The 14,510-nt window shown below is 45.0% G+C and overlaps 1 protein-coding gene across 8 annotated transcripts in view; it reads right to left on the reverse strand.

Annotated features, from left to right (window-relative positions):
- The window catches only part of SRGAP2 (SLIT-ROBO Rho GTPase activating protein 2), a 238,265-nt gene that overhangs the window by 29,497 nt on the left and 194,258 nt on the right, over nt 1–14,510 (reverse strand). For all 8 annotated transcript variants that reach the window (XM_041773849.1, XM_041773847.1, XM_041773848.1 and 5 more), the window contains exons 13-15: nt 13,763–13,787; nt 6,490–6,550; nt 360–437 (exon numbers count right to left, since the gene is read on the reverse strand). In XM_041773849.1, coding sequence (XP_041629783.1) covers nt 360–437; nt 6,490–6,550; nt 13,763–13,787 — 164 coding nt within the window. The remainder of the gene's footprint in view (nt 1–359; nt 438–6,489; nt 6,551–13,762; nt 13,788–14,510) is intronic.

Genomic DNA, 14,510 nt, shown 5'->3' on the forward strand with positions numbered 1-14,510 from the left:
CCTTAATAGCCCACAAGATAATAAATGGGCTACGATGAACAGGCGCATTAGCCTTGATATTAACTGCCACTGAGGGTTCTGGATGAAGCCATAAACCGCCCAGATATCATAGTTAACTTCTTGGGTTTCGACAGATCATCCGCAGGAGAGAGGCAGGATGAATGGGGCTAACGAAGGAGGCTGGGATGTGCCCTGGCACCTCCCTGTACATCTTGAGGAAGACTGTCTACAAGAGAGTAGGTGTCAGGCTGAACAAGTGGCTTGGTAACCTCTGGGTACTTCTCTGGGGAGGATGGATGAAGCCAATACCCCAGGAGCCTGGCACACATTTGGTCTCATCTTTAAGCCTGTTTCCTTACCTCTCTCAAAGGCGTTTTTGATGTCATTCACCTCCACCTGGGATCCCGACACCCGGAAGATTCCTTCATGCTGTAGTCCTAGAAAGACAGGGAAAAGTGATCAAGGAGAAGAAACAAAGTCATAAGCACAGCTCCAAGCTTAGCTGACTGTCTATGTCCTCCATTTGTGTGCATTTAAGTATCGTCTCTCTTCTTCAGGCCAAACAAGAAAGCATGTGCAGGGATGCTGGAGAAGTCACTGGAACAGATATAAGGCATAAAGGAAGCACTGAGTCAAAGATTTAAGGGGACAGATGTCTATACCCGGCTCCATGTCTGATTCTGAGGGAGACTTAGAAGCAGTTTCCTTCCCCTGCCTTTGCCTCTCTGTTCCCATCTGCAAAGCGATGTGAGGTGACCCCTGGCACTTATCACCCAGGGCCAGGAATGGGAACTAGGGGTATGGCAAGCAGGCCACTAGACACCACTAGAGGAGTTTTATAAGGTCTGAGATACAATGATTGCTTTGGCTGTTCAAATACTATTTGGCTCTTCTAGTGCATGACGTTTTGAATACTTAGGAAAGAGAGAGGACAGGAAAAGGCAAGTGATCACAGTCAATAGCCAGTGCTGCTAGCCAGTGGTTGGCTAGAACCAACTAGCTGCTGGTTCTTGACTGTGGCTTGACTCCCAAGACAAATGTGCATGGATGCTGCAGTAGGATGATGGGTGTGAAAATCTGGTCTAGAAACAATTATAAAAAAATAATGCATGTGCAGTGATTGCCGCTAAGAAATGCTTTCATAGAAATAAATCAACTGGTTCTTACAACAGCCACTAAGGTAAGGGTCACCAGCATGCCCATCTTCCAGATGAAGGAAGTGATGATGAGCAGCCTTAGGTTATATAGGTGATAAAAACCAGAGTCAGGAGGCCATCCAGCTGCAATTGCATACTCCTCAACACCAGGCTGGTGGGGCCCACCAGAGGCAAAGGACAGAGAGGGTAGGAACTCGCTTGGTAGTCTGAACACACATGTGGCTCACAACCCCACACATGTAGCTGCAGAGGTGGTAAGAGATCCAGTGCTAGCCCCAGGGGTCAGACTGAACTGACATCTGTAATCATATCAGGCTTGCCAGCCCTTCTCAGGAGCCCTGTGTCTCCATCTTGGGCATCTTGTCCAACTTCCTCTGTAACAGCATGATTCATCAAAAACTTGGACATATCAGGGAAATCTCAAACAAATTTCTTTTTAAGAAAACAAAATAGAACTGCCTACTGTTCTTGGGCTATCCTCTCGGTGAGGGGTGACTGGATTCTCTCAGTTAGACCTTTAAAGGTAAATAAATCATGCAGGCCAGGGCTACAATCTTGAATCCAATTGAAGTAATATTAAGAAGGAAGCAGGGGGAATTTAATTACCTGGCTTGTAATAGGACTTAAGTTGTCCGCTCCTCTAAGGGAATCTCCAGAATATTCCTCAGAGAATGGCAGGCAATGTTAAAACCCCATTAGTACCAATGTAATAATACCATATTAGTTACCAATGGGATATAACAGCCAAATAATGTCATTTAAACACAGAATGTAGAACAGCAAGTGTTCTGACAGAAACAACCACGTACCCTGTGACTTGTCAAAAACACAGTATAGGAGAAGGAAATGTCCCCTTGGGGACCAGGCTACTCAGTGCTCTAGATGAAGCCAACAGTTTGCTGAGAGAGGATCACTGAGGTCCTTTTCAGTAGATTAGACCATCAATGAAAAGCCACCTTGGACACCTGGGTGGCTTAGTGGTTGAGCGTCCACCTTCTGCTTAGGTAGTGATCCCGGAGTCCCGGGATTGAGTCCCACGCTGGGCTCCCTGCAGGGAGCCTGCTTCTCCCTCTGCCTATGTCTCTGACTCTCTCTCTGTGTCTCTCATGAATAAATAAAATCTTGAAAAAAGAAAAAAAGAAAAGCCACCTTGGCCCAGGGGCCCAGAACATGAAGAAATCAGAGGACAGTTAACAGGAAGTCAGGCAGCAGGCCTGAGACACACTAAGACTTATCCTTCGGCCTGGTTCCCATTTCCCTTTAAAACCTGTGTTTTTGAAGGATCACTACGCGTTCTTCCTCAACAGACAGAATCCTTAAGAGTGTCTATTTAATCTAAGGACTCTGGGAGTAGAGACACGGATAAATGGTTGGGTTCCAGAAGTAAAGGGGAAGAGCAGTAGGCTTTTCATTAGAATGCCGGGCAGGCCTCACATGGCTAACCTGACACATTGTGACCTTTTTCATTTGCTCTTAGAGCATGCTACCATAAAAGTAGAAAAACACTGGGATCCCTGGGTGGCGCAGTGGTTTGGCGCTTGCCTTTGGCCCAGGGCGCGATCCTGGAGACCCGGGATCGAATCCCACATCAGGCTCCCGGTGCATGGAGCCTGCTTCTCCCTCTGCCTATGTCTCTGCCTCTCTCTCTCTCTCTCTGTGACTATCATAAATAAATAAAAATTAAAAAAAAAATTAAAAAAAAAAATAAAATGTTAAAAAAAAAAAAAAAAAGTAGAAAAACACTCTTCTTGGTTAAGTTACTTGGAAATGGCACAAACCTTCCACTCTGCACTGGATCTGGCTGTTGCCAAGAGGGGCTCTCCTAGAGAATTCTTGAAATGGTTGCTACAAAGTATAGGCTCATGTTACTTGGCTCCCTTCTGCATAAGCCAGGTGGGGTTCTCCCCTCCGATTCTGTCACTGTCTGTCATTCCCTGCATGCCTGTCCTTTAAGCCTTCGTGAATCACCCTGATGCACCATTTACAGCTGAGCCTCAGCATTCTCATCTGCACAATGGGAACTCTAACATCTATTGCCTAGGGAACATGAAGAGAGTTAAAGATGAACATGTTCCAGCAGCTTTTGTGTGTGTGTTTTCTTAAGATTTTTATTTATTCATGAGAGACACAGAGAAAGAGAGGCAGAGACACAGGCAGAGGGAGAAGCAGGCTCCATGCAGGGAGCCCGACGTGGGACTCAATCCCAGGTCTCCAGGATCATGCCCTGGGCTGAAGGTGGCACTAAACCTCTGAGCTACCCAGGCTGCCCCTATTTTCTCCATCTCCTCAGTGTGCTTATGTTATTTGTTTTGCAGCTAGGTTTATTTGTTACTGTTTGTATTTCACTTGGGGTTTTATCCACATCCTTGCTTTATTTGTTTATCTTTTAAACATGGGAAACACTAATGCAGTTCTGAACGTCACAATTACACAAAAAGCAATGTTCAGAGAAATGTCACTTCCCTCCCATTCCCACTCCCCATCCTTTTTACCCCCTCTTTGCACCCGACTCCTGTGGATGAACAATCAAATAAATATTAGTTAATGGATTCATCCTTCCTGCCAAAGTGAGAAGACATGTACACTCTTATATCCTCTTCTTTCTACATAAAAGGTAGCATGCCCTAAATACTCTTTTGCACTTTGTTTTTTTTGGCTTGATAATATAGTCTGGAAATCTCTCCATGTCTTTTCAGGGAGACTGTGTGCATTCTTTTTTTTTTTTTTTAAACTGCCTAGAATTCAGATATACCATAGTTGATCCAACCACTTTCTTGTGTGAGGGTATTTATTTATTTAATTTTTATTTATTTATGATAGTCACACACACACACACACAGAGAGAGAGAGAGAGAGAGAGAGAGAGGCAGAGACACAGGCAGAGGGAGAAGCAGGCTCCATGCACCGGGAGCCTGACGTGGGATTTGATCCCAGGTCTCCAGGATCGCGCCCTGGGCCAAAGGCAGGCGCCAAACCGCTGCACCACCCAGGGATCCCTGTGTGAGGGTATTTAGATTGTTCCTAATATTTTTACAAATGACGTTGCAACAAATAACAGATGTATCTTTATATTGTTGGAGGTGTAACCTTCAGGTTAAATTCCTACAAGGACCGCTGGATCAGAAGATAAATGGATATGTAGTTCTGTCAGATATCATCAAATTCCTCTCCAAAAGGGTTGTGCCAGTTTGCAAAATACCACCAGCAACCTGTGAACACACCTATTTCCCCAGAGCCACACCACAGAAATGTCCCCACGTGCACCGATCATGTGCGGGGGCAGTGATAGGGATATTTGAGCCAAAATATCCCAAAGTGTCCCCTCCTCGGCATCTCCACAGCTACCGCTCTGGGCCTGACCATGGTCACATCTTCCCTGAGCAGCTGCAGCTATCTCCTTCCTCCCATGGCCTTGTCTCCATCCAGCAGCTCTTTGTAAAGAGCTCTCTCTGTTCTGAATTCTCCAGTAGCTGCCTACCTCACTCAATAAAATCCAAACACTTCCCTTGGGTGAGGAAGCCCTAAGAATCTGGCTTCCAGCTTGATCTGCCGTCCCTCCGCTCTCCTCTGTCCCCATTCTGGCCACCCGGGGTCTCCTGCAAGCCAGGCCCTGCATATGCCAAGGATCTCTGTGTCTGATGTGCCCTCTCTCTGAAACACTCTTCTCAGATATCACTTCCTCACTTCCTTTCAGGACTCTGCTCCAATGTTACCCTCTGAAGCGACCTTAGGGTCTTTCCCCACGCCACCCACCTAGAACAGTGTCCCCTCTTCATTCTCCAGCTCTTTGTATGGCTTTTCTTCATTCCACTCACCATCACCAGACACACTGTATAATATCGTGTTTATTTATTACCTGACCAGCCAATCATCTATTTATCTGTCCTTTGGTAAAATATAAGGTTCACGAAGGCGGGAACTTTTTCTTGGCACACAATGAGCAGTCTATCTCTCTATATATATTTCTTGGATGACCGAAGAGAATGCATGGCTGAAAGAACAGGAGTTCAGACTCTCTTCTTCCTATTGTCATTTAGACACAAATAACTTTTCCTCCCCGGAACTCAGTTTGGACTTATCTCTGCCAATTACTTGATCATTAATCACTACTATCTTTTGAAATTTCTTATACTGCAATTCTGAATGGCTATAGCTTATCTCTCTTTATTTAGCTTTCCAATTGCTTATTTATTTTCTCCCAACTGCATCATAAAACCAAATAAAGACAGGAATAGCATATTATCCCTGTTTTTGTTTTCCTATTTCACAATGGACAGTGCCCAGTGTTGATCAGGGGCTTGATAAATATTTTTGTTGACTGGTGATTTATAATGCTATTACTTCAAGTGAATAGAGACAATGAAAAAACTGTAGCTGATTAGAATGGGATAAATTGTAAGCATGTTAAAATAATTACTATTCCAAAAATGAACCCAAGCAATGTTATAGCCAACTAAGAGAAAAGGAGAGAAAATGTCTGCATTGAGCCCAGCAATCACCTCTATACCTCTCAAGCTGCAAGAAGGTCATTCTGTCCTTTTTCCTATCATCAGATAAGACAGCATCATAAAACAATTTCTGATGTCTAGTTCCTAGAAATCTTCATGGTGCTGAGAGATATCCGTGCTTTCTAAACAATCTTACACTTAGAAGCTTGTGTGGCCATTCATCTCCACCTTAGATTCTGTCCAATCAGCCTGGGAACTGGTGAGGAATGGAGTTTATGAGACCCAGTTTCATCCAGGCAGCAGATAGCGTGACCTGACTTAGGCTGAGGAGGGACCAGCCCCTGGAGACTCTCAAATGGTGGTGACAACTTGAAGACCAACTATCACTAACTGAGCTCCAGGTGATGTTGTATCCAGTGAGAGCACACCAGAACAAACACTGAATAGTATTAGGAGTCAGTGCAACATCACGGAAGGAGTTCTCAAAGCTGTCCCATGCAGAAGGCCACGTGACATAGGGACTCAGACTGTGTGGAAGGAGATGCTGACATGTGCAAAGATGGTGAGTAATGGCGAAGCTACCATCACATCATACCAGCTGTACTTACTCACATCACGGCTGTAATTCAAAACCCACTCTCAGGCTAGAAAAGGAGTGTGGTAAGTGGCTGAGGCATTTTGAGTCAAAACATACAATGCCTTTTTCTCAATGTCTAGGTGTGGCCATTCTGAGGTAGCAAACATTACGTGAATGTAGTTAGACTTTTATTCCGTTTCTGAGAATGTCAGGATGAGAAGTCAAACTCTATTCTTACTCTACAAAGAATTCCTGGAAGTTCTTCCCCACTTTGCACAAATATGGGCAAGGCTGTAATCCTGCTTACCGTGTCTGCTGATAAACCGGATACAGCTTTCTACCACCAGAGGAATTGCCTGGCTGGAATCCTGAAAGGCCAAAGAGAAACAGAACATCACAATCTTCAAACAGGCATAGCCCAGAGTCAGAGAAAATAGGCCAGACTGTGCGGGACTTTTCTCAGCTGGATCAGTGGCTGGTTCTCAAAGAAGCATCTGGCCTGTCCTCCAAGTTCCAGAGCACATACACAACCGCCTACTTGAATGTCACAGGGATGCCTTGAATTCATCATGTCCTAAATGCGACTGATCTTTTTTTTTATTTTTAAAATTTTAAAAAATTTATTCATGATAGACATAGAGAGAGAGAGAGAGAGAGGCAGAGACACAGGCAGAGGGGGAGAAGCAGGCTCCATGCAGGGAGCCCGATGCGGCACTTGATCCTGGGACTCCAGGATCACGCCCCCTGCCAAAGGCAGGCCCTAAACCTCTGAGCCACCCAGGGATCCCCGCGACTGATCATCTTTTATCACAAACCAGCTTCCCACCCTCAGCCATCCAAAAATCAATCAATTAATCAATATGTTCTGTCAAGGCAGCTTCCTAAATACCTCTCAAACCCATTTACTTCTCTCCATCTCTACTGCTACCCACTTGGGCCATACATCAATATCTCCTTCCCACCCTTGTCATATTCCAAACCATGTCATCCTTCCTTCACATAGTGATTGGGGGATCTTTGAAGGTGCACACTCTGTAATTCACTTTCTAGGCTAACCTCTTTCAAAGACTTCTTGTGAATTTCTTTGCACAGCCCTGCATGTCCAGGATCCTGTCTTTGCCTCCGGCTTCATCTTCTTCTGCTCATCCTCCAGTCTATTTCAACCACACCAGCCTTCTTTCTACTCCTTAGATCAGGTCTTTTTCCACAGCTTTGCGTGAGCTGCTCCTGCTTCTAGAATGCTCTCCTCACCCTGGAACCCCCTCCTTAGGGTCTCAGTGCAAGTATCACTTTCTTACAAATGCCTTTCCAGACTCCCCAGATGAGATCAGGGCCCCTGTCTACAAGATCTTGGCACCTTGCACGTGGCTCCCATAGCCCTGGTTGTGACTTAACTGTGTGGGTATGAACGTCTTGTTTGTATGTGCCACCGCTATATTTCATATGCCACAGGGCAGATACTGTCAATTCTTGGATCTCCACGGCTGGCCACGATACTCTCACAACGTAGGTGCTCAATTAACCTCAGTTGAGGATAGCTGAATGAACCAAGGAGAGCATCAGAAAGGGTATTTACTAGGCATAAAAGGTAAGAAAGAAAAAAACCCCAATTCTTAGAAATAGTGGAAATTAACAGGTACTAAACTAAGAAGCAGGCCTCCCAGATATCAACCTTTGCTCTGCCATTTAACTTTTTTGGGCCTTGATTTGATGTCTGCAAATTGTGGAGGAGATAGGTGGTGAGGAGAAGAGTATTTCCTATTGGCACAAGAACATTAGTGCTAACCATTTAAAGAGGAATATACTGGGTGCTTTAAATGGATCGGTCCTGGTAACAACCCTATGGGGTGTATATTATTATTCTCCTCATTTGATAAATGAAGAGATGAAATTTTAGCAAGGTGAAACAGTTGCTTAAGACTGACACAGGTGGTAAGAGACAGGGCTTGGATCTAACCCAGGACGTCTCCCTCTGAGACTGCACATCTCACTGCTACCTAGCATATATCCCAGGAGCTCAGCAAACATTGCCATGTATACATACCCAGTCTGCATCCCAGGAGCTCAGCAAACATTACCCGGTATGCATACCAAGCATTACTAAAAACCAGTAGGGCTTTATAATGGCAGCTAAACACAAAATAATTCAGTTATGGGGAAGAAAGACATCAAACAAAGGGACCTATGCCAAGCTCGGAAGGGCTGTAGAAGTTCGGGACAGGGGTACCTGGCTGGTTCAGTTGGTAGAGCATGTGACTCTTGATCTTGGGGTTGTGGGTTCGAGTACCACGTTGGGTGCAGAGATTACTTAAAAAATATAATATTTTATATTTTATTTTATTATTTTTTTAAAGGGAGATAGAGGGAAAGGGAGAGGGAGAGAGAATCTTAAGCAGGCTTCATGCTCCGCATGGAGCCCAACATGGCGCAAGATCTCACAATCCTGAGATCATGACCTGAGCCAAACTCAGTCAACACTTAACTGACTGAGCCACCAAGGTGCCCCCAAAAAGAAAATCTTTAAAAAAATAAAATAAAATAAGAAGTTCAGGACAGAGACTGGTTCTCAAGCAGCATGGGTCCTGTGGCTTCTGTCTCTTTCATAGGTTTGCCTATATCCTCAAAATTTTAGCTGTGGCCCTGGGGTTTGGCCACTATTAGGGAAGCAGCTGGATCTCATGAAGAAGTCAGACTGTAAGAAGAGGTGGCATGGCCTCCAGCTCCCAAGCTTACTGGGAATGCAGGATGCTGCCAAAGGAAGTAGCAAGTGTGCCAAGGTAGAGCTGGGGTCAGGAAGGTCTCAGCGACCCAAATGCTCATCTTCATGACCCTCAAACCCATCCTGCTTCCTCTAGCTTTCCAGCCATAGCAGCCAGCATCTGCCCTCTTGTTGCCATCCCTGACTTCTGCGAGTCAGCCCAGGACAATCCTAGAGAAAGAATCTTGGTCAGCCCTAATGAAGAAACTGGGTTCCACCATTAAAAACAAAACACAACAAAACAACCCTCCAATTTTTGGAAGTCTTTTTGTGTTTGCAAACATTGTTATTACAGTTTTCTTTTTTAAGATTTTATTTATTTATTTGAGATACAGATAGAGAGCATGAGCTGGGGAGGGGGGCAGAGAGAGGGAGAAGCAGACTCCTTGCTGAGATCAGGACCCTGGGATCATGACCTGAGCCGAAGGCAGACACTTAACTGACTGAGCCACCCAGGTACCCCATTATTGTAGTTTTCATTTACAAAGAGTAGTCACAGTGATAATGAGCTTAGTGATATGGGGATTTGTATGAGGGTTAGTGATATGAGGTTTTTTCTGGCCGCAGACTTATATTTAAAGACCCAGAGAGAGGTGGGTTGGGAAGCTCACAGGTTACTGGCTTCAACAAGTTATGGGAATGCAAAGCACTGCCTAGACTTATGGGAAATGGATTATCAACAGGAGTTAAAGGGAAGCGTGCAGGGTGGTAGACAGCAAGACACCAAACCTGCACATCCATGATTACCACTGGCGCATCATAAGTAGCCCAGAGGGATAATCTGTGGCAGACAAGAGTGGGCCAGAGTTGACCTACATGACCGAATAATAGTATTTTCCTATGGGCTCCTCCAGTGGAGCCTAAGCCAGAGTCCAGTGGGAGAAAAGGTGGACAATGCCATGAAGGCCTCAGACCCTCCTACCATCCATCCCTCTCTTTTTAATTTTCCAAGTTCCAAGTGAATTCATTTTCCCAAGATGTGCCTGTGTGTTCCTATGGGACTCCAAAGACCCCCACACTTTACCAATGATTTTGCATACACCTGACCAAAGAGTGTACATGCGAGTTCTTGCTCAGTGTCTGACTCTCCCTTTCTTCCCCTCTCCTTCCTTTCCCTAATGTTAGGATCTATATATGTTTAATTCTTTAGTTCACAATATTTCTGGTAGTATAATCCTAGGGTTGGAAGGGGCCTCTAAGGACAATTGGGCCAAGTCTCCATTTGATAAGATAAGGGACCTTTAAACCAAAGGCGGAGGGGAAAAGATAACATGCATAACTTGGAAAAGAGGAAAGCAGGGCCCTGTGATTTGCAGGAGAAAACAATTGGGAAGTGGCCAGCTAGTGGCTAAAAAGGCCACTGTTTGGCATAATTTCTCATGAGAGAGAGGTTAGGATTTTTGCCAGGTACCCATCTCTGTTACATTCGTTAGATTTCCATTTCTACCCAGGGAGAAAACAGAAGTCTCCATGACTGGATGTGGTGATGGGAAAGAAAGAGGTGTTAGAGGTACTACTCATGGCTTCAGGACTGGGAAGAATGGAGGCCCCTCCCCATTACGAGACACAGAAAAATTAGGGGGTGTGCCAAGTGAGTTAGAAAGCAGGGGGGAGATGAGGGGAGCAATGCACAAGGGAGGCGGTGCTATATCAACTCTCAAGCTGATGTCCAGCCAATCAGTTCAAAATTCGATCCAAAGACTCAGGACGATGGACACTTGGGGGAGGAGAGACAGGTTCAACTATGGGAATGAAGTTAGAAAGGAAAGAATATGGAGAGAAGTCAAAAGAGCACCAAACCTGGGAGCACACATACCTTTAGGGGAATGGAGAAAGAAAGACGAACAAAGAAGAGACAGAAGTGATAGGAAAGAGAAAATGCTAGGCCTGAGGGTAGGAGGGAAAGCTTAGAAGCAGCAGCTGGGGCAACAAAGGCTGGGATGGTCTAAACTCAGGCCCTGCTAGGGTCAAAAGTGACTGAAACCCAATAGGGACCCGCAAAAAAAAAAAAAAAAAAAAAAAGCTACCAGATTCTTTGTCTTGTTTGGCTGACTTGCCATAAAAAAACAAACAATTATTTATTTCCTTACACAAGACCACTCATCTTCCAGGTTAACTATTTACCTGCCTGCCTAGTGTAGAAAAACTCTTTACTGATCCGCCATCAGATTTGAGCTGCTGGAGAGAAACTGGGGCAACAGAATGAAAATAAGGTCTTTACTTGACTGGGGCTTTGGGTGCATCCTGGAGCTCCTACACAGATCTAGTACCAGGCACATATGCTCCTCCTGCAACTGCTTAGATGCAGCAGGAGGCACAACAGATGGGCGCTGCTCCCCTCTGATGGTGAACTCGGGCAGGGCTGTCTACTACCCGCCAAGCTATGGTCTCCGGCATGCCCGTGGCCACAGTGGAGGCTGTGAGGCCCTCACACCTATTCTCCATCTAGATGCTGGAGGTCCAGTTTCAGCCCAGGAACTGAAAGGAACAAGTGTTAAGTTCAACTCTATTCTTAGTGTTGAAGGGGGAAAAGCTGGCTCCCTCTTTAAGATATCTACTTTAAGATATCTATTAACTTTATTTTTAACATTTTTGAAGGTTTATGTATTTATTTTAGAGAAACAGAGGGAAAGAGAGTGGGAGCATGTGTATAAGGGAGAGAGGAAGGGACAGAGTCAGAGGCAGTCTCTTCAAGTAGACTCCCGGCTGACCGTGGAGCCTTACCTGGGGCTCTATCCCTTGACCCTGAGATCAAGACCTGAGCCAAAACCAAGAGTTAGATGCTCACCTGACTAAGCCATCCAGGTGCCCCCTCACCTATTAGTTTTAAATGTAATAGATTATCCCTGAGAGGTACTCCATTCTTCTACAATTTTTAAAAAAAGATTTTACTTATTTATTTAAGAGAAAAAGCATGTGAGCAGGGGAGGGGGAGAAGAAGAGGAAGAGGGAGAGGATCTCGAGTAGACTCCATGCTGAGCATGGAGCCCAACATGGGGCTCAATCTCATGACCCTGAGATCATGAACTGGGCCGAAACCAAGAGCTGGACGCTCAAATGACTGAGCCACCCAGGTGCCCCCACCATTAATTTTAAATCCAATAGATCATCCCTGGGAGGCACTCTATTCTATTCTAGTTCGTTTTTTATTTTATTTTATTTTATTTTATTTTATTTTATTTAAGAGAGAGAGAAAGAGCAAGTGTAAGCAGGGGAGGGGGAGAAGAAGAGGAAGAGGGAGAAGATCTCAAGCAGACTCCACGCTGAGCATGGAGCCCAACACGGGACTCAATCTCATGACTCTGAGATCCTGACCTGAGCCAAAACCAAGAGTCAGATGCTTAGCCACCTGAGCCACCCAGGTGCCCCCATTCTTCTCTACTTTTATTTTATTTATTTTTAAAAAATGTTTTTTTAAAAATTTATTCATGAGAGACACAGAGAGAGAGAGGCAGAGACACAAGCAGAGGGAGAAGCAGGGAGCCCAATGTGGGACTCGATCCCAGGACTCCAGGATCATACCCTGAGCCAAAGGCAGACACTCAACCGCTGAGCCACTCAGGCATCCCTTTTCCCTACTTTTAAATGAAATTATGGGAGAAGGGGCAGAAGCAAGAAATAGAGGAACCAGAGGAAGGAAAGATGGAATGAAATTTTTATAAATTTAAAAATGTATAATTTATCATTATAATGATCTGAAGCAGAGAAGGGGGAAAAATATTGACAGAAAAGTTAAGACAAGTGAGAGCTATGTCATCTGAGTGTCCAGCTGGACTGCTCAGCTAGTTGGAATGGTCACATGGGCTGGAGACCCTGTTGGGGCTGCTGACACAACAGAAACCATGTGCCCTCTACATACTCTACATTTGATTATCTTCCTGTGGCTACAGCCACTGTGAATTACTACCCAAAACAGTTTTTTAAAGCCTGGATCAGTTTTCCCCTGAGCAGACATGAAGACATTTCAGAGCTCTATCTCTTCCCTGCTAACTGCCTGCTACGTAATCTGGTATGAGCTTAAGAGACACAAAATCATTTCAGTATTTGCCATTAAGTATAATTAGGAAGTCAAATTTGCTGCTGCAAAAAATATTTCAATTATTATTATTTTTTTTTACACAAGCACAAGTGCCATTTAGATTATCCATTGATGTGCATTACCCAGCCCCTGCCTTCTGAGATCCTGCCCTCAAATGGGTACCGAGAGCTGGCTGACCAGCTCAGATTTTAATACAACACTGAAGATCATGCACAAAATCACAGAGTTGAACAGAAATTTGCCACTGTTCTCCTGTTCTCAAGCCAGGCCAGACTTATCTTCGCATTTTTAGCATGTCTAAGAAACACACCTAGGATGGACCACACCACCATAAAACAAACAAACAAAAATCTGGAAACCTAAAGCCAACCTGAGTGTTGGCAGATCTAAGTGGTTGATCTAGTGGTTGGGTCTAAGTGTCTGGTCTAGGTGAGTAGCTGCTGTGAGCCACTCACATTTGGAACTTATATATAAAATGTGAAGCCTATTTCAGTTTCCTAGAGACGCAACACCATGGGCAATTCAGGCACAGTCTGCTACAGTCAAACCAAATCTCCATCCAGGAAGACGGAGCTGACTAGAGAGGGAGAAGGGAGGACCAAATCAGAAAGACCATGGTCACTCCTGTGGAATGAGCTCCATCCATGAAGTTGCCATAATATTAAACATACTCTGACTGAGTGGTACATTCCAAATGGGGGCAGGAAATCCGGAAAGTATCCTGCCCACAGTAGGGTTCCATATATGTCTATAGGTGGGATCATCTTCACCTGGGGCCCTTACCTGCTTCCTCACCGTAGAGCTACGCCTGAGGTTGACCCCATCAAATCAGAGAGGACCGAACCGGCAACAGGGAGAAAAAAAAAGAGAAAATGGGATTAAAAACAATCTGTGTGTTAGTTAATGAAGCAAGTCACATTACTCAGCTCAGTCCCAGGACTGGCTAAGACACTTGATAAGTTACTTTCTGAATAAGGCCCAATAAAGCTCTTTCAGAGCACAGAGGTCACTGTACTCACTATCTGCCACCATTCATAACTAGGGTAGGAGGGAACTGGCTCCACGTGTGGTAAAATCTATGTGCATTAGATGGTAAGATTCTCTCTGTTTGCAGGAGACCCAAGTAAATGCCAAAGGAAGCTACAGTTTTCCTTCTCTTGGAAATCCTTCAGGAGCAATTTTCTTTGAGTTTAAGAGGACAGAGCAGTCAGACTGGAAGGAACCTTAGCGATCCTTCAGGTGAATGCTTTTTGAGACCTGAAGCCTCAGCTGCCTCTTCTCCAAAGGAATTGGACTCACAGGATCCCCCAAACTAGGAGAACAGAGCTGCCCCCGCCCCCCGCCCCCGAGTGACATGAAGGCCCAGAGCCTGGCTGCTGGACTCTCTACCCCTTCCACCAGGTTGCCCCTGTGGAGCCCCTTTGGAATCCTAGAGCTCATCGGATCTAGTGGAATGCTCTTTCTTGTCTTACAGATGATGAGACTGGAGTTTGAAGGAGGGAAAAGAGCAGCCCACGATCACATAGCATAA

The sequence above is a fragment of the Vulpes lagopus genome, chromosome 11 (assembly GCF_018345385.1).
Source record: "Vulpes lagopus strain Blue_001 chromosome 11, ASM1834538v1, whole genome shotgun sequence".
NCBI classification, from domain to species: Eukaryota; Metazoa; Chordata; class Mammalia; order Carnivora; family Canidae; genus Vulpes; species Vulpes lagopus.